General features: G+C 42.0%; 1 protein-coding gene across 1 annotated transcript in view; it reads right to left on the reverse strand.

Moving 5' to 3' along the window:
• Positions 1 to 20,883, reverse strand: part of MYO18B (myosin XVIIIB) — a 297,959-nt gene that overhangs the window by 104,004 nt on the left and 173,072 nt on the right. The window contains exons 33-34 of the mRNA XM_063623416.1: positions 20,648 to 20,752; positions 3,976 to 4,128 (exon numbers count right to left, since the gene is read on the reverse strand). Coding sequence (XP_063479486.1) covers positions 3,976 to 4,128; positions 20,648 to 20,752 — 258 coding nt within the window. The remainder of the gene's footprint in view (positions 1 to 3,975; positions 4,129 to 20,647; positions 20,753 to 20,883) is intronic.

A 20,883-nucleotide genomic window follows, 5' to 3' on the forward strand; every position in this document is an offset into this window, starting at 1 on the left:
GTGATTTTAAAATGGTGTTTAGGCCGGGCGCGGTGGCTCACGCTTGTAATCCCAGCACTTTGGGAGGCCGAGGCGGGCGGATCACGAGGTCAGGAGATCGAGACCATGGTGAAACCCCGTCTCTACTAAAAAATACAAAAAATTAGCCGGGCGTGGTGGCGGGCGCCTGTAGTCCCAGCTACTCGGAGAGGCTGAGGCAGGAGAATGGCGTGAACCTGGGAGGCGGAGCTTGCAGTGAGCCGTGATTGCGCCACTGCACTCCAGCCTGGGCGACAGAGCGAGACTCCGTCTCAAAAAAAAAAAAAAAAAAAAATGGTGTTTAACTTCTCTGATGTGCAGCCAAATTTGAGAAACCCCAAGACACTAAGGAAAAGTCTGGTACATAGTAAGTGCCTGACAATAGAAGTTAATAGGACCCATATTGGGCAAACCAAGTTGTAAGGGTATAGGACATGTATTGCTGTGTGCCCTTAGGTAAATTACTCAACCTCTCAGAAACTGCGTCTTCATTAGTAAAATGGGTTAAAAATAGGAATATCTACCTCCTAGGGTTACGGCAAGGATTTTCTGAAATAACGCACTTAAATGTTGCTAACCAAACCTCATCTGCACATCCCATCGATTCCAAATCAGCTCCAAGTTTGTCCCTTCTTGCCATCTCTATCAATACTCCCCCAACCCAGGTGACCATTTCCTCTGGCCTGAAAGGGTGCATTAGCCTTCTAAGGATATCCCCTCATACCATCCACAATCCAATCTCCATGCAGAAGTGCAATCCTCTAAACCGTGAATCAGATTCTGTCACGCTTCGCTCACAACCTCCCAATGGCTTCTCACCACCCCCGGGATAAAATCCAAATCTTCCAAGCCCCGTGTGTTCTGGTCCCTGCCTGTTTCTCCTTCTCCCAGGGTATTTTAGCTGACCACCCAAGCTAAACAGGACGCCCCTGCAATTCTCTATCTTAGCACCCTATTTATTGCCTTTCTCATTCAAATTAAGGTGTGGGACGATTCTATTTATTCGTATCATTGTTTGTCTTCTTTTCCATCAGATGTAAATTCTATGACGGTGGGTACCACCGCTGTCTCACTATCCATGGTGCTTATATCCAGCGCATTGCCTGGCACACAGTAGGTGCTGCATAAATACTGAATGAATGAAATTGTTCAGCACCATGCTCAGCACTTCAGTAGCAACCAGCAGCAAAGTTAGCTCCCTCTTCCTTCCTCCTCTTGTCTGCTTTCCCTACCTATGTCCCTGGAGCCTTTAGGCAAAGGACAAATACTGTACATTGGAGAGGAGATGCAGCAATGCCCAATGTCATCACTGCTTTATTTGATTAGCTCTGACTCTGGCATCCGGGACACGTGCGCTGGGAGCCAAAGCAACTGTACCCTGACCTCTGGTCCACGCGATCCCATCCTTATAACGATTTCCATGACAACAGCAACGAAAAGCCAAGGCTGTGGATTTCCTTTGATAGGAGCCGGATGCAGAGACCGGGAAGAAGGACTTTTAGAAGAATGAGGCTCTTTGATTCAGCTCAAAGCGCCTTCATTAAGTACCACTTTTTCCCAAGAACATGCATTTTAACCCTGCAGAGGGAGAATTCTCATGAATACTTAATAAAACAAAAAAAAGAAAAAGTAACAAAATCTCTGTGGTTTCTTTTCAAAAACATCCACCTGTTGGGGGAAGGGAAGCTTGGGTGCTGTGGCACTAGGGACATTTTGATGGAAAATGGGCAGGTATGTGGCCTTCTGCCAAGGGAGTTGCTTCAACTCAATATGCCTGGCCCCTGGCTGGGCAATCACACAGCAACTCTGCCTACCTGGAGGCAAGCCAGGTGGCTCAAGGTTCCATACCCACCTGGTCAGCCAAGCAGACAGGAAGATGCAATGTGAGTCAAAAGCATCTCTCAATTCTGCACTTACAATCACAAGCTTGGTATTCAAACCCCTGACTCTGCCACTTACCTGCTGTGTTACTTTGGACACACCACTTGCCACCTCTGGACAACATTTTCTCATCTGTAAAATGGGCACAATGCCACCTCCCCTCCCCTAGGGTTATCATGAGGATGAAGCGGGGCGATGCGTTCAAGCACAGGTGATACTGGCTTCCTGACATGGCCATGAAGAGGACAGAATGACCAGCCATCCTGGCTTGCCCAGGACCCAGGACTGGCAGTGCTAAAAGTAAGTAAGTCTCAGACAAGTCAGGATGGTGGGTCGCTCTAGAGGAGAATGACTTGATAAAGGAGATGCCTAAGAGTCGTAGAATTTTCAAGATGGAAGGGCCCTCCCAGTGTCTTCTGGTTTAACAAGTTTACTTCTGCCATATTCTTTCCGATAGCACATAAACTCGGTCTATTCACGAGAAAAACCATCAACCCCAGATTAGAAGACATGCCACAGGATACCTGTCCAGTGCTCCTCAAAACTGTCAAGGTCATAAAAAGCAAGGTCAGCCTGAGAAACTGTCCCAGACCAGAGGAGACTGGGCAGGTATGACAACAAAATGCAGAGTGTGGTCCTGGGTTGGATCCCGGGAGAGGAAATGGGAGAGACTGGTGAAATCCAAATCAAGTCTGACTTTAGGTTTTTGTTTTGTTTTGTTTTGGTTGAGGTCTTCTAGTTACGCGAATAAGCTCTAACTGAAATGTTTTGTTTTACAGATAGAAGCTGACACCAGAGACTGGCAGCAGCAGAAGCTCTGGGATTTCTGTTTCCAATACTTGGCGCTATAGTCTGCTGCCTTTTGCTGTCTTCCTGGGGACCTGCTGGTCATCATGGGCTGCGTCTCCGGAAGGAAGAGAGAAGGGCGCTGGGTTTGGAGTCGGGAAACATGGGTCCCAGGCCCAGCTCAGCCTCTGATTGGAGGAAGGGACAGTAACCCTCCAAGAAGGCAGGTGGCGAAGGCATCTGGCCTTAGCAAGAATGACTTATCCAAGGGAAGGTAACATCAATTGCATGGACACAACACTCCCATCAGAGCTCTGAGCCTCCCCAGGTGTCTTCAGCTCCCCATGGGGACTGGTAGCAAATCCTGAGTTCCTGCTACATCATTCAGCTTTGGGACATCTCTCCCCAAGGCTTGCACAACCCTGTGGGATCCATTCACATTTCTCAACACTGGCTGCCCTGGGCCACAGTCTGCCGCCGGAACAGCCCACACTCATCACATCTCCTCAGGTCCCCAGGCTCTGCTCTGGCCTCACCTCCCTACCACCCTCAGACCTGCCGCTCCTCCTGTCCTCCTTTGAGACAGCCCAAGGATGGTAGAGTCTGAAGACCTGGGTTCAAATCCTGGCTCTGCCGCTTTCAAGCTGTGTGACTTTGGGTGGGTCATCACACCTTTCTGCCACCCGATCACCTGCACTTTTGAAATGAAGGTGATGATCCTCACCTCACTCAGCAATCCTGAGAACACCATGCAGCACCTTGTACAGAGATACAGAGGACCCAGTACCTAGTGAGGGCTCCAGCTGGTAGCAGCCAGTGGTCAACATCATGTCTTGATCAATATCATTAGCATACTAATAGGCAGTCAAACTGCCAACGTTTGTATAACTGTTGCTGTTGTTAAGCATTGGTTTTGCATGACTGGCACTATTACTATTTGGCTCATACCTAGTCCTGGCAGTCACCACACACACACACACACACACACACACACATACCAGGCACACTGCACTCAGCCATTCTGGCCAGTGCTGATCTGCCCAAGCCCTCCAGACAGAAGAATTCTGCCTCATCTCTGAAAAAGGGAATAGGACTCCTTCTTAGACTCCTCCTCCTCACCTACACTCCACGTGACCCTCACAGCCCTGAAATGCCCCCCATCTCCCTGCAGGTCTGTGAAAGTTGGAGGTTGGCACCATGGTTCCACTCATACCTGGGACGGACAGCCATTCTCTGCAGGTCGTAGCATCCTCCCCAGCCTGATTCTCAAGGGGATCCCGTGACACCCACCTGGCTGTGCACTTTCTCCAGCTCCTCCTTGCTGACTGATGTCTTGCCATCCTCCATGGTGCCCAGAAGGAGCTGCACGTCTGACAACAGTGCGTGTGTCCTCCTGAGGTCTCTCCGAAGTCGCTTCTCTACATCAAAGTCCCGATGGCCAATCTGAAAGCCAAAGGAAGACCCGTGAGCTGTGTGGCAAAGCAGTGGCTAGGGTCTAAGTTTTCCAGAACCAGGTTCCCTGGTTTAAATCCTGCCTCTGCCACTCACACTATGTGACCTTGGACAAGACCATTCTCCTGAGCCTCAGTTTCTTCAACTGAGAAATGGGATTGGCACCAACCACACTGGGCTGCTGTGAAAATTAAATACATGCCTAGCCTAATGCTTGACACAGAATAAATGTACAAGAAATATGAGTTGCTATCATTGCTACTATCATAGCCCGTATGGATCCAAAGCCACTCTGTCATCCCATCTTTTGCACGCAAGTCATCAGTATGACCTCACCTCATCTTGTAAGAGCCTCATGTGCCAGGTGAATCCCTCTGCTGCTGGCCAGGTTCTGCTGACAGAAGTTAGGACAGTCCTGGGTGGGCAGGGACTGGACAGAGCCTCCGGGCTTCTGGTGAGTTATTAATGTTATTGATCTAGGTGTTATTTTATGAGTTTATGAAAATTCATTGAGCTGTACACGTGGGACACAGAGTACTCTGTATGTGTGTTACACCTCAGTAAATTGTAAATGTGCTCCTTTTGAAGTCCATCTTTTCTGTCCTTTGGTCCTGTTTTCCAGTTTGAGGACAAGCAAATGAGATCATTTTCTGCAGAGGAACCTTACCCAGAGGTGAGTACATTCCTTCCCCCAGAATCTTGAATTTGCCAGGGACAGCTGTCAAGGGAGTCCCAAAGAAGCCACATCCTGGACTGGGCACCAGGAGTGTGACCTTAGACTCCTTGACAGCTTTCAGTGGCCAAAAAGTACAGGTTAAGCCAAAGCAGAAGAGGTGCAGAATTACACCAGGGCCCTACATGAAATTTCGACAGCCGGTCACCTCTCTAGAAACAGTGCTGACTTAAAAGACAACGTGTTAACATCCCTGAAAGAAACTAACAACTCCTTTCTTGGACTCTTCAGGAGACTAGAAGATACAATAAGGGCCGGTCCATCAGACAGAGAGTTTCAAGGAAAACAGGGTGCAGGTGCCTCAACACTGGGATGTGGTTTTTACACACCTGGAAATCTGTGTCTCCACATCAAATGCTAACCATTTCCTGAGATGCTCAGAATGTCCTGGAATATTCTAGAAAAAACATGGGGTTGAGAATGAGCAGATCTAGGCTTTAAACCCTGGCTCACCATTTGCTGCCGATGGAACAGTGGCTGAGTCACGCCACATCTCTGAACCTGAGTTTTCTCATCCACAAAAAGAGAGGTTAAAAAAAACACCCTGTCCTTCGTGTTGAGATAAGACAAGGATCAGATGTGATAATGGATTCCAAAACACTTCGTACGCTGTTGAGTGCTTTGCAAATATAAAGGATTATGTGTATTGTCTGATGACCTAGAATGTGTTCTCTAGATTTTGTATTTCTATTTCTCTACTGCTGGTTTTGAATTCTTTGAAAAATGAGTTGGTTCTCAGAATATGGTCTTTATATCTGAAATGTATCGTTTTGGTAGGTTCAAAATGCTGTTCTATTATACACACACACACACATACACATACACACACACACACACAATCTCACCTGCTGAACTGAGTTGAGGGCTGGGCATTGTGCCAGGCTCTTTGTCACATGTTATTGCATTTAATTCCTGTGACAATCTCCTTAAATAGACCTTATTATTATTGCCTTTACAAATGTAGTAATAGCTTACGTTTATAGACAGTTTTAAGTGTCATATACTATTCTAAACACTTTATAGCTATTGATGCATTTAGTCATCATGATGAATTGATGAGGTGTATAGTACTATGATTCCCATTTTACAGATAATGAAACTGAAGTTTGCAAAGATGAAGTAATTTGCCTCAGATCACACAGCTAGTAAGTGGCAGAGTTGGAATATGAATCCAGCTTTTCTGGCTGGAAAGTGGTAATTTTAGTAAAATATACCATTAGCTAAGTGTGTTTTAGTCTTTAATTCTGAAAAAAATATATATTATGGGGGCACAGAAGAGCATTATCCAGCTCAGGCTGGGATGGAATTGGGAAGTAGGAGATAGCTCCTCCTAGCTAGGGGAGGTGGAGAAAGGGCATTTTAGGTAGAAAGCACTTAATGAGCAAAGGCGGAGAGGCAAGAAATAATCTGGGCTATGCATTTCTGGGTGGTTGCCATGAGGGTATAAAACCCCAGGGTTGAGAGGCAGGTTACAAAGTGAAAGAGGTTATCCAGGGCTCTTACATGGAGGAAAAACTGATATGAAAGAGCAAATGATCTGCCCAATGTCATACTGCAACTAAGTGGTTATGCAGAGATCTGAATCCAGACAGCTGAGCATTAGGGTGTAAGTCTCTAACTATTGCACCACAGTGCCTAGCGGAGCTGCTTCATGAACCCAGATTTACTTACTCTAGAACCCAGACTCATGAGTACGCTTAGGCAGTGGGCTTTGCACATTTCTTATATTTGTGTCTCTTTTTGTTTTGCATATATCCTAAAGTGCCTTTAATTCTCCTGTGGGGCAAGTTAGCATCAGGGACATTCCCTGATGTTGACACTGACCATGCAGTAGAGATGGCTCAGATTCTACGATCTTCACTGCCTGAAAGGCCCTGAAAATGCTGGCACTAACTCCTCTCCAGAGGAAGCATTGCAAACAGAATTCACAAGAAAATCTCAGACCAGTCATCCTCCTATTTATAATAAATTGCTACAAGAGAGGAGGGCAAAAAATATCACTCATTAGGTTAATGGGAAATAAATGTCATTCTGCGAGTTTCCATTTTGTAGCACAAACATTCAAACTTTGATAAGGATGGTGAATAATTAACTAATAAATCTACATGATGTTTAGTGTTGTTGTAAGTAACTATATTCCAACCTTAGTTGGTTCACCATTTATCATAAAGGCAAATTGTTTGGGGAGCTTGTTAAATGTCCATTGTCAAAGGAATCTCCAAGCACTATTACAATATGATCTAGAAGTGCTATTAAGGATAATCAAACCACTTTACAGATGGGGAAATTGAGGCTTGGAGACAGAATGTGTGTTGCTGAGGGCTTCACAAATTAATGGCAGAACTGGCTGCCTGAGAACACTATGAAAAAAAGATGGTCCACAAAAATATGGTTCTAGCTAAGTGGACCTTATTGCTTTTAAGCAGAATCATAATAGGTTTTTAAAATGACAGACATTCAAATAATATAGACCTCATTTAGAATCCACCTAGGGTACTAACTTGCTATGCAATCCTGGGCAAGTTGCTTTACTTTTCCGAGCCTCACTTCTTTTATTTGTATGAAGGAAATAATAATATCTATTCCACAGCATTACTGTGAAGATTAATGTTAGTAAAAAATTATGATTAAGCATATATCTGGAAATGTATGAGTAACCACCAAAAGAACAGAAATATAGTTTGTAGCTTCTGAACCAATAGTTCAAAAGAGAACAAAGAAAACATCAATCTATCCAAAAGTAGGAAAGCAATAGAGGGAGAGCAATGTAAAAGGACAAGAAACTAACAAAACACAAAATAAGATAATACAAAATAGTTTCAAATACATCAGTCATTATAACAAATGCAAATAAATTAAATTTTTATATGAAAAGCTAGAGACTAAAATATTGCATTAAAATTATCCAGCTGTTTAAAGAAAACACATGAACATGCACACACACACACACACACATGCACACACCCCTACAAGGCTTTAAAATGAAATAGAAAAAGGTCTTGCAGGTAAACTGACTAAAATATAAATAAATCAAGTGAAATAAAATAAGGCAAAACTTATTCATGGAGAAAGAAAGACACCAAGTAAGAATTGAAGCAATGATCTTCAAGAAAATAAAGCAATACAAAACTTAGATGCACCTAAATATATAACCATAAAATACATAAAGAGAAACTATGACAGAATTGTTAACAAAACTTGGTATAACCATTCTCATGGTAAGGATATAACAGGACTCTCTTAGAAACAGATCAAGAACTCAAAACCAAAGTTAACAGGAGGTAGTTTTAAAAAATACACAATCATGTATTTTAAAAATTTTCCTTTATGGTTTATGCTTTTATATTTGTATGTAATGTTGAAATAAAAATTTAACAAGCTTGGGGGTGGAGCCAAGATGGCCGAATAGGAACAGCTCCGGTCTCCAGCTCCCAGCCCCAGCGACACACAAGACGGGTGATTTCTGCATTTCTGCTTGAGGTACCGGTTTCATCTCACTAGGGAGTGCCTAACAGTGGGTTCAGGACAGTCGGTGAAGCGCACTGTGCGCGAGCCGAAGCAGGGCAAGGCATTGCCTCACTCGGGAAGCGCAAGGGGTCAGGGAGTTCCCTTTCCTAGTCAAAGAAAGGGGAAACAGATGGCACCTGGAATATCGGGTCAGTCCCGTCCTAATACTGCGCTTTTCCAACGGGCCTGGAAAACGGCATACTAGGAGACTGTGTACCGCACCTGGCTCGGAGGGTCCTATGCCCACAGAGTCTTGCTGATTGCTAGCACAGCAGTCTGAGATCACGCTGCAAGGCGGCAGCGAGGCTGGGGGAGGGGCGCCCGCCATTGCCCAGGCTTGCTTAGGTAAACAAAGCAGCCAGGAAGCTCGAACTGGGTGGAGCCCACCACAGCTCAAGGAGGCCTGCCTGCCTCTGTAGGCTCGACCTCTGGGGGCAGGGCACAGACAACCAAAAACTCAGCGAGAACCTCCACAGCCTTAAATGTCCCTCTCTGACTGACAGCTTTGAAGAGAGTAGTGGTTCTCCCAGCACGCAGCTGGAGATCTGAGAACAGACAGACTGCCTCCTAAAGTGGGTCCCTCACCCCTGAGCAGCCTAACTGGGAGGCACCCCCCCAGTTGGGACAGACTGACACCTCATTCAACCGGGTACTCCTCTGAGACAAAACTTTCAGAGGAACTATCAGACAGCTGAATTTGTGGTCTCACGAAAATCCGCTGTTCTGCAGCCACCGGTGCTGACACCCAGCCAAACAGGGTCTGGAGTGGACCTCTAGTAAACTCCAACAGACCTGCAGCTGAGGGTCTTGTCTGGTAGAAGGAAAATTAACAAACAGAAAGGACATCCACACCAAAAACCCATCTGTACATCACCATCATCGAAGACAAAAAGTAGACAAAACCACAAAGATGGGGAAAAAACAGACCAAAAAAACTGGAAACTCTAAAAAACAGAGCACCTCTCCTCCTCCAAAGGAACGCAGTTCCTCACCAGCAACGGAACAAAGCTGGATGGAGGATGACTTTGATGAATTGAGAGAAGAAGGCTTCAGACGATCAAACTACTCTGAGCTACGAGAGGAAATTCAAAACAATAGCAAAGAAGTTAAAAACTTTGAAAAAAAATTAGAAGAATGGATAACTAGAATAACCAATGGAGAGAAGGGCTTAAAGGAGATGATGGAGCTGAAAGCCAAGTTTCGAGAACTACGCGAAGAATGCAGAAGCCTCAGTAGCAGATGCGATCAACTAGAAGAAAGGGTATCGCTGATAGAAGATGAAATGAATGAAATGAAGAGAGAAGGGAAGTTTAGAGAAAAAAGAATAAAAAGAAATGAACAAAGCCTCCAAGAAATTTGGGACTATGTGAAAAGACCAAACCTACGTCTGATTGGTGTACCTGAAAATGATGGGGAGAATGGAACCAAGTTGGAAAACACTCTGCAAGATATTATCCAGGAGAACTTCCCCAATCTAGCAAGGCAGGCCAGCATTCAGATTCAGGAAATACAGAGAACGCCACAAAGATACTCCTCGAGAAGGGCAACTCCAAGACACATAATTGTCAGATTCACCAAAGTTGAAATGAAGGAAAAAATGTTAAGGGCAGCCAGAGAGAAAGGTCGGGTTACCCACAAAGGGAAGCCCATCAGACTAACAGCTGATCTCTCAGCAGAAACTCTACAAGCCAGAAGAGAGTGGGGGCCGATATTCAACATTCTTAAAGAAAAGAATTTTCAACCCAGAATTTCCTATCCCGCCAAACTAAGCTTCATAAGTGAAGGAGAAATAAAATACTTTACAGACAAGCAAACGCTGAGTGATTTTGTCACCACCAGGCCTGCCCTAAAAGAGCTCCTGAAGGAAGCACTAAACATGGAAAGGAACAACCGGTACCAGCCACTGCAAAAACACGCCAAATTGTAAAGACCATCAAGGCTAGGAAGAAACTATAGCAACTAACGAGCAAAATAACCAACTAACATCATAATGACAAGATCAGATTCACACATAACAATATTCACGTTAAATGTAAATGGGCTAAATGCTCCAATCAAAAGACACAGATTGGCAAACTGGATAAGGAGTCAGGACCCATCAGTGTGCTGTATTCAGGAAACCCATCTCACGTGCAGAGACACACATAGACTCAAAATAAAGGGATGGAGGAAGATCTATCAAGCAACTGGAAAACAAAAAAAGGCAGGGGTTGCAATCCTAGTCTCTGACAAAATAGACTTTAAGCCAACAAAGATCAAAAGAGACAAAAAAGGCCATTACATAATGGTAAAGGGATCAATTCAACAAGAAGAGCTAACTATCCTAAATATATATGCACCCAACACAGGAGCACCCAGATTCATAAAGCAAGTCCTCAGTGACCTACAAAGGGACTTAAACTCCCACACAATAATAATGGGAGATTTTAACACCCCACTGTCAGCATTAGACAGATCAACGAGACAGAAAGTTAACAAGGATATCCAGGAATTGAACTCAGCTCTACATAAAGTGGACCTAATAGACATCTACAGAACTCTCCACCCCAAATCAACAGAATATACATTTTTTTCAGCACCACACCACACCTATTCCAAAATTGACCACATAGTTGGAAGTAAAGCTCTTCTCAGCAAATGTAAAAGAACAGAGATTATAACAAACTGTCTCTCAGACCACAGTGCAATCAAACTAGATCTCAGGATTAAGAAACTCAGTCAAAACCGCTCAACTACATGGAAACTGAACAACCTGCTCCTGAATGACTATTGGGTACATAATGAAATGAAGGCAGAAATAAAGATGTTCTTTGAAACCAACGAGAACAAAGACACAACATACCAGAATCTCTGGGACACGTTCAAAGCAGTGTGTAGAGGGAAATTTATAGCACTAAATGCCCACAAGAGAAAGCAGGAAAGATCCAAAATTGACACCCTAACATCACAATTAAAAGAACTAGAAAAGCAAGAGCAAACACATTCAAAAGCTAGCAGAAGGCTAGAAATAACTAAAATCAGAGCAGAACTGAAGGAAATAGAGACACAAAAAACCCTTCAAAAAATTAATGAATCCAGGAGCTGGTTTTTTGAAAAGATCAACAAAATTGATGGACCGCTAGCAAGACTAATAAAGAAGAAAAGAGAGAAGAATCAAATAGATGCAATAAAAAACGAAAAAGGGGATATCACCACCGATCCCACAGAAATACAATCTACCATCAGAGAATACTACAAACACCTCTATGCAAATAAACTAGAAAATCTAGAAGAAATGGATAAATTCCTCGACAAATACACCCTCCCAAGACTAAACCAGGAAGAAGTTGAATCTCTGAATAGACCAATAACAGGTCCTGAAATTGTGGCAATAGTCAATAGCTTACCAACCAAAAAGAGTCCAGGACCTGATGGATTCCCAGCTGAATTCTACCAGAGGTACAAGGAGGAACTGGTACCATTCCTTCTGAAACTATTCCAATCGATAGAAAAAGAGGGAATCCTCCCTAACACATTTTACGATGCCAGCATCGTCCTGATACCAAAACCTGGCAGAGACATAACCAAAAAAGAGAATTTCAGACCAATATCCTTGATGAACATTGATGCAAAAATCCTCAATAAAATACTGGCAAACCGAATCCAGCAGCACATCAAAAAGCTTATCCACCATGATCAAGTGGGCTTCATCCCTGGGATGCAAGGCTGGTTCAACATACGCAAATCAATAAATGTAATCCAGCATATAAACAGAACCAAAGACAAAAACCACATGATTATCTCAATAGATGCAGAAAAGGCCTTTGACAAAATTCAACAACCCTTCATGCTAAAAACTCTCAATAAATTAGGTATTGATGGGACGTATCTCAAAATAATAAGAGCTATCTACAACAAACCCACAGCCAATATCATACTGAATGGGCAAAAACTGGAAGCATTCCCTCTGAAAACTGGCACAAGACAGGGATGCCCTCTCTCACAACTCCTATTCAACATAGTGCTGGAAGTTCTGGCCAGAGCAATCAGGCAGGAGAAGGAAATAAAGGGTATTCAATTAGGAAAAGAGGAAGTCAAATTGTCCCTGTTTGCAGATGACATGATTGTGTATCTAGAAAACCCCATTGTCTCAGCCCAAAATCTCCTTAAGCTGATTAGCAACTTCAGCAAAGCCTCAGGATACAAAATTAATGTACAAAAATCACAAGCATTCTTGTACACCAATAACAGACAAACAGAGAGCCAAATCATGAGTGAACTCCCATTCACAATTGCTTCAAAGAGAATAAAATACCTAGGAATCCAACTTACAAGGGATGTGAAGGAACTCTTCAAGGAGAACTACAAACCACTGCTCAATGAAATAAAAGAGGATACAAACAAATGGAAGAACATTCCATGCTCATGGGTTGGAAGACTCAATATCGTGAAAATGGCCATACTGCCCAAGGTAATTTATAGATTCAATGCCATCCCCATCAAGCTACCAATGACTTTCTTCACAGAATTGGAAAAAACTACTTTAAAGTTCATATGGAACCAAAAAAGAGCCCGCATCGCCAAGTCAATCCTAAGCCAAAAGAACAAAGCTGGAGGCATCACGCTACCTGACTTTAAACTATACTACAAGGCTACAGTAACCAAAACAGCATGGTACTGGTACCACCACAGAGACATAGATCAATGGAACAGAACAGAGCCCTCAGAAATGATGCCGCATAGCTACAACTATCTGATCTTTGACAAACCTGACAAAAACAAGAAATGGGGAAAGGATTCCCTATTTAATAAATGGTGCTGGGAAAACTGGCTAGCCATATGTAGAAAGCTGCAACTGGATCCCTTCCTTACACCTTATACAAAAATTAATTCAAGATGGATTAAAGACTTATATGTTAGACCTAAAACCATTAAAATCCTACAAGAAAACCTAGGCAATACCATTCAGGACATAGGCATGGGCAAGGACTTCATGTCTAAAACACCAAAAGCAATGGCAACAAAAGCCAAAATCGACAAATGGGATCTCATTAAACTAAAGAGCTTCTGCACAGCAAAAGAAACTATCATCAGAGTGAACAGGCAACCTACACAATGGGAGAAAATTTTTGTAACCTACTCATCTGACAAAGGGCTAATATCCAGAATCTACAATGAACTCAAACAAATTTACAAGAAAAAAACAAACAACCCCATCAAAAAGTGGGCAGAGGACATGAACAGACACTTCTCAAAAGAAGACATTTATGCAGCCAAAAAACACATGAAGAAATGCTCCTCATCACTGGCCATCAGAGAAATGCAAATCAAAACCACAGTGAGATACCATCTCACACCAGTTAGAATGGCCATCATTAAAAAATCAGGAAACAACAGGTGCTGGAGAGGATGTGGAGAAATAGGAACACTTTTACACTGTTGGTGGGACTGTAAACTAGTTCAACCATTGTGGAAGTCAGTGTGGCGATTCCTCAGGGATCTAGAACTAGAAATACCATTTGACCCAGCCATCCCATTACTGGGTATATACCCAAAGGACTATAAATCATGCTGCTATAAAGACACATGCACACGTATGTTTATTGCGGCACTATTCACAATAGCAAAGAGTTGGAACCAACCCAAATGTCCAACAACGATAGACTGGATTAAGAAAATGTGGCACATATACACCATGGAATACTATGCAGCCATAAAAAATGATGAGTTCGTGTCCTTTGTAGGGACATGGATGAAACTGGAAAACATCATTCTCAGTAAACTATCGCAAGGACAAAAAACCAAACACCGCATGTTCTCACTCATAGGTGGGAATTGAACAATGAGAACTCATGGACACAGGAAGGGGAACATCACGCTCCGGGGACTGTTGTGGGGTGGGGGGAGGGGGGAGGGACAGCATTAGGAGATACATCTAATGCTAAATGACGAGTTAATGGGTGCAGGAAATCAACATGGCACATGGATACATATGTAACAAACCTGCACATTGTGCACATGTACCCTAAAACCCTAAAGTATAATAAAAAAAAAAAAAAAAAAAAAATTTAACAAGCTTGATTCATTTGCCATGTATTGAACCCTATGCCTCATAAACAGTTACATTATTTTCTACTCAATAGTTTATTTTTGTTTCTTTGTTTGTTTTGTTTATGCCTCATAAACAGTTACATTATTTTCTACTCAATAGTTTATTTTTGTTTCTTTGTTTGTTTTGTTTTTTTGTTTTTGAGACAAGGTCTCGCTCTGTCACCCAGGCTGGAGTGCAGTGGCGCAATCTTGGCTCACTACAACCTCTGCCTCCTGGGTTCTAGTGATTCCCATGCCTCAGCCTCCTGAGCAGCTGGGATTACAGGTGCCCGCCACAACACCCGGCCAATTTTTATATTTTTAGTAGAGACAGGGTTTCACCATGTTGGTCAGGCTGGTCTCAAACTCCTGACCTCAAATGATCTGCCCACCTTGGCCTCCCAAAGTGCTGGGATTACAGGCGTGAGCCACTGTGCCCAGCCACACACAATCGTTTATTAAACTCTACCAATAACTAGAGCAACAAAGAGATCTCAACAATTTCAAAGAAAAGATGTTATGCATTCTACCATGTTATCTGTCCTAAATGCCATTAAATTAAAAATTAACAATAGAAAGTTACTCCAAATCATCCTAAATGTTAATAAACTTGAAACTCAAGTTCTAGATAACTTACAGGTTAAAAGAAAAAAAGAACAAAAGATACAAGACACTTAGTAGATGGCACGAAAACAGCAATTCCAGGTAAATGTATTATCTTAAATGTATTATCTTAAAGAAAACAGTTTAAGTGGGATAAAAAATATTGAAGGTGAATTAAGCATTTTAATACTGAAACTGAAGATCAAGAACAAAAATCTAAACCAATGGAAAAAAGAAGGAAAAAGAAACAAACATAAGGTCAGACACTATTAAATACACAACAAAGAAACAGTAAAACAAAAGCAGGTTATTTGAAGGGATTACAGACAAAACTCTAACAAGACTCATCATCATCAACCACAAAAAAACTAAAAAGTAAACATTATTGTGATCAAAATGAAAATAATCTGATACAGTAGAATTTTTTAAATAATGAGAAAATACCATGAACATTTTTTATGTCAACCTATTTGAAAAATTGTATGAAATAATAAATGTCTAGAAACATCAGTTACCAAAGTTCACTCAATAAGGAAAAGAATAATACCTGAATTTGTGTTCAATTATGATTACAGCATTTTGACACAGTAATCAAATAGGGTTACAAGCAAATTGTATCAAATCTGCAAGAACTGCATGATCCAAATTTTACAAAAAATAGTCTCAGAAATAGTTGTGAATTCATTTTATGAGATTAGTACAACACTTAACAGAGACAGTCTAAGGGAAAAAAATTATAAACCAATCTTACTTATGTGCCTGGTTTCAAAAATCCTAAACTGTTAGCAATCCAAAAGATTGACTAAGAAAGGTTTATCTGGGAAATACATCAGGATACATTAAATATCTAAAATATACTACATTAATAGATTGAGATAAGTCATCAGATTATCAACAATTGCAGAAAAAGCATAAAATATTCTATAATAAAACATCTTTTTAAGATATTAGAAAATTACAAATACAAGACTGATTTAACCTTATTAAAGTTAGTCACGTGCCACATTACATTTCCATCAATGATGGATTGTATACACAACGGTGGTCCCATAAGCTTATAATACCATACTTTTGCTGTACCTTTTGTATGTTGAGATATGTTTAGGTACACAAATACTTACCACTGTGTCACAATTGCCTCCCAAATTCAGTACAGTAACATGCTGTATGGGTTTGTAGCCCAGGAGCAATGGACTATATCAGATAGCCTAGGTGTGTAGAAGGCTATCCCGTTTAGGTTTGTGTGAGTGCACTCTAGGATGTTCCCACAATGATGAAATTGTCTAATGATGCATCTCTCAGAAAGTATTAAATTTTGTATTTTTCGTAGAGACGGGGTTTCACTATGTTAGCCAGGATGGTTTCGATCTCCTGACCTCGTGATCCGCCCACTAAGCAATGCATCACTGTAATTATCAAAGACACTGCAAATATGTATATTACAAAACTTTACAAGCACTCCTATTAAGGTCAGGAACAAGAAAAGGATGTCAAATACCTTTCTCTACCATTCAATCTTCTACTGGAGGCAAATGAAATAAGGTGAGAAAAAGAAACAAGAAGTAGAAAGTATAACATATTTTTTTTAGTTGGTTGAGATCTTTGTTGCCCCAATCCATGGTCAAGAGTCAAAACTGGCCGGGCGAGGTGTTTCATGCCTGTAATCCCAGCACTTTGGGAGGCCACAGTGGGCGGATCACGAGGTCAGGAGATCGAAACCATCCTGGCTAACATAGTGAAACCCCGTCTCTACGAAAAATACAAAAAAATTAGCCAGGCGTGGTGGCAGGCGCCTGTAGTCCCAGCTACTCGGGAGGCTGAGGCAGGAGAATAGCGTGAACCCAGGAGGTGGAGCTTGCAGTGAGCCGAGATCGCGCCACTGCACTTCAGCCTGGGCGACAGAGTGAGACTCCATCTCAAAAAAAAAAGAAAGAGTCAAAACTATTCTTATTTTCAAATGATAATACTGTCAAGGCAGAAAATCCAAAAAAGCCTAGAGATGAAGTACGAAAGATAATAAGCACTCAGGAAGTTTGCCAGATACAAGATTAATGCATGATAATCAATGGTATTCCCATATGCCACAATAACTAGTTAAAATATAGATAGAATACAGAAAAATATTCTATTCATAATAGCCATAGAAACTACAAGTTTCCTGAAAATAAATCTAACAAAAAATTCCAAGATCTGTATAGATAAATATAATATTATTGAAAGCCACAAATAAATGGAGAGGGCATATGCAATAATATAATAGTTCAATATAAAAAAAAGTCAATTGTTCCCAACTAACTTGTAAATCAATGCATTTCCAATGAAAATTACATCAGGTTTTGTTGTAGAATCTAAATAAGATTAAAGGGTCAATAAAACAGGCAATTTTAAAAACAGTCAAGGTAAGCTGTCCTACGAGTTACCAAAACCCAGCCATGAAGACCATATGGTGGAGAAATAGACAACAACAAAAAAACCAATAAGCCACAATGAGGAGTTCATAAACACACCCACGCATACATGGTAATTGCAGGAAAAAAATTATGAACTAAAACCTAGTTTATCCATATTGAGGAAGATAGATTCCTACCTCACACTATGCACCCCAATAAAATCTAGATGGATTAGAGACCTAAAATGTCAAAAGCAATTACTTTAGAACTTTTAAGACACATGATGACATTTTTGTGAACTCAAAGAACTGTATCTTAAGATATAAAAGCACAAACCATAAAACATGCTTGATTAACATGACTGTATTAAAAATATTTTTTATTAAGCTGAGGACATTATAAACAAAGTGAAACAATTATCCATAGTGTAGGAGATATTTGCAAAATACATAACCAAAAATGGATTCGCATCTTGTATAAAGATCATGAATGATCAATACAGAAAAAGGAGACAAACTTCTATGAATAGGAAATTCACATAAGAAAAAGCCACAATCGGCCGGGCACAGTGGTTCACGCCTGTAATCCCAGCACTTTGGGAGGCCAAGGCAGGTGGATCACAAGGTCAGGAGATCAAGACCATCCTGGCTAACACGATGAAACCCTGTCTCTACTAAAAATACAAAAAAAAATTAGCCGGGCTTGGTGGCGGGCGCCTATAGTCCCAGCTACTCAGGAGGCTGAGGCAGGAAAATGGCATGAACCCGGGAGGCGGAGCTTGCAGTGAGCCGAGATCGTGCCACTGTACTCCAGCCTGGGAGACACAGCAAGACTCCGTCTCAAAAAAAGAAAAGAGAAGAAAAGAAAAAGCCACAATCAACACGTGAAAAATGCACAGCATCCCTAGTAATGAGGGCCACGCAATACCATTTAGCACCCAATGCCTGGAAAAAATGTTTAAAAATGTCTGACAGTGCCGCATGTTGGTGGGGACATGAAGAAGTAAAATCTCAGACACAGCTAGTGACGGTGGAAACTGCTGCAATCACTTTGGGGAACGATCTGAGCGATATTTAATAATTCCCAAATTGTACATTCCCAGGAGCCAGCAATTCCTCTTCCAGCTACGTACCCTGGAGAGACTCTCGCCCGTGTGCACAGTGAGGCAGATACGAGACTATGCATTGCAGTTTGGGGTTTTAGGGTGGAAGTAACTAACTACCCACCAATAGAAGAAAGAGTTTTTTAAAAATGAATGCTGTATAGAAATGAAATGAATTAATTGGAGCTGCATGTATCATTATGGACTAATCTCAAAAACATAATACAGAGCGGGACAAAGTAAAGTGCAGAATCATATTGCTGCATGTGGCTGAAGTTGAAATATACATTCAGGGGAATTATACACTTTAAACCCTGGAGAATGGTTTCATCTGGGGAGGGAGGAAAGAAAGAAAAGCAGAGCCAGAATTGAGATTAGGAAGGGACACAAAGAGGCCACCAACCGTTCTGAAAACGTTTTGTTTCCTTAAAAACATCTGAATAAGAAATGGCAAAATGTTAATTTATGTAAACCCCGAGTGCTTGGTTCATAAACACCAATTACATTATTTGTTCTGCTTTTCCATGGGTTTGGCAAAGGTCATAACAAAAACATTTAAAATCATCAAAAGTGCTGATTTATTAAAAGGATCCAGCTTAGTGACTAACACAAAGCTGGCTTTTTATTCATTTAAACCTACCCTCTCTTTACACACACACACACCAATTTATTTTTGCAATATGTATGAAAACCTTGCTTTACTAGATTATCTATTCTGTTTTGTCAAACTGTGCTGAATAGAATGCACCCTTCTCCCAGTGATTCCCCACTGTCATTCTAGAATCTGGTACTGGTCTGTGCTCTCTTGCCCTGATGCTGAAGGAAAGCCACCTCAATGGCTCTGAATTCAATGGTCCCAATTGCTTGGCTGGAAAATTAGAAAACCCAGAGAAGAAGGAAGATTATATTGACTCCCTCAGCTTCCAACTCTTAATCTTGCTGCGTGTGTCCCTGCTGTAGAATTCACTCATTAAATCAATTTGTTTTTTAATACATAATAAGCATTTATTTTGTGCAAGGCATGGCTGCCCAAGATGATCACCTGAAGTGGACACACATTGTTTTGTGAATAAAGTTAATGAATTTAGGGAAGGATATTGATAACAAGACCATTACTAATTAATAGACATTGAGCCCATGTTAAGCAAATCCATTAAAATACACTCCTTTGATACTTTAGAATAAATCATAGAAGCCACAGGCATTTCTCTCCCGCGTTGGGATTTCATGCAACAGCAGCACAGGAAGGGAATAGAGTATCTGGGAGGTGGAAGAGCCATTCCTTGCAACTCTGAAATCGGAAGCTGGCTCTGAGCTCTGCTGGCTACATTAGTACAGCAACAGTTCTCAGTAGTGAGGGAAGTTGGGTTTTTTTCCCCAAAGGACATTGGGCAATGTCTGTAGACATTTTTGGTCATCACAACTGAGGTGTGTGCTACTGCAATGTGGTGGGTAGAGGTCAGGGATGCTGCATGATATCCCGCAATGTACAGGACAGCGTGATAATCCCGCAATGTATACGACAGCCCTGTACCACAAGGAATGATCCAGCTCCAAATGTTCACAGTGGTGTACTGAGGAGCCTGGCGTACACTGATGGGCAGTTGAGAACCCTGGTGTACAGTGATAGCCACAACCCCATAAGGCTCCACTCCCCAGAAGCTCAGAGCTGTTAACTAGCTCACTCAAAGCCGTGTAGACAGAAGTGGTCCCTCTGGTGCTTAAAGCTACATTTGCCTGGCTCCAAGGCTGACTGCTTCTAGCAAAAGTCATGTTCTCAGGAGGGCAGTCATGTGTGCAGTGGCCATTCACATACATTCCCTTAAAGGAAGGACTGTCTGCACTCTGATCCCAACAGCTGCTGAAGGCAAAGACAGCCTCATCCATTGCTCCTGGCTGGCCCCACTCTCTTTATTCCCCATGGGTTCTTACAAAAACCCTGCTGTTTGCAGGCACCTGAAAGTCTCCTTTGAAGAGCCAGTGAATATGGTGGGAACAGAGCTGATGGAGGAGAGGGTATCCCTCAGGCTGTTCTCCCCATGAGCCCATCTCTCAAATAGGTCCCTGAGATACTCCTCTGAATGTCTGCCAATGTCTCCCCCTTACCTGGTCACAGAGGGTTCCGATCAAGCCTTCCAAATCTTGCTTCTCATGGAGGACCATCTGCTTCTCTTCATATTCTTGCTCCAGCTGCATTTCCAGCTGACGAAGCTGTGGATACACAGGGTGGAAACATCACAGGGTAAATGAACTCCATCCAGACAAATCCCATAAGGCAAGAACCCTCAGGAGGCAGAGGAATATAGAGCTTGTGGCTTTGTTCCATGAGGCTGCCCTAGTGA

The sequence above is a fragment of the Symphalangus syndactylus genome, chromosome 18 (genome assembly GCF_028878055.3).
Source record: "Symphalangus syndactylus isolate Jambi chromosome 18, NHGRI_mSymSyn1-v2.1_pri, whole genome shotgun sequence".
In the NCBI taxonomy this organism is placed as follows: Eukaryota; Metazoa; Chordata; class Mammalia; order Primates; family Hylobatidae; genus Symphalangus; species Symphalangus syndactylus.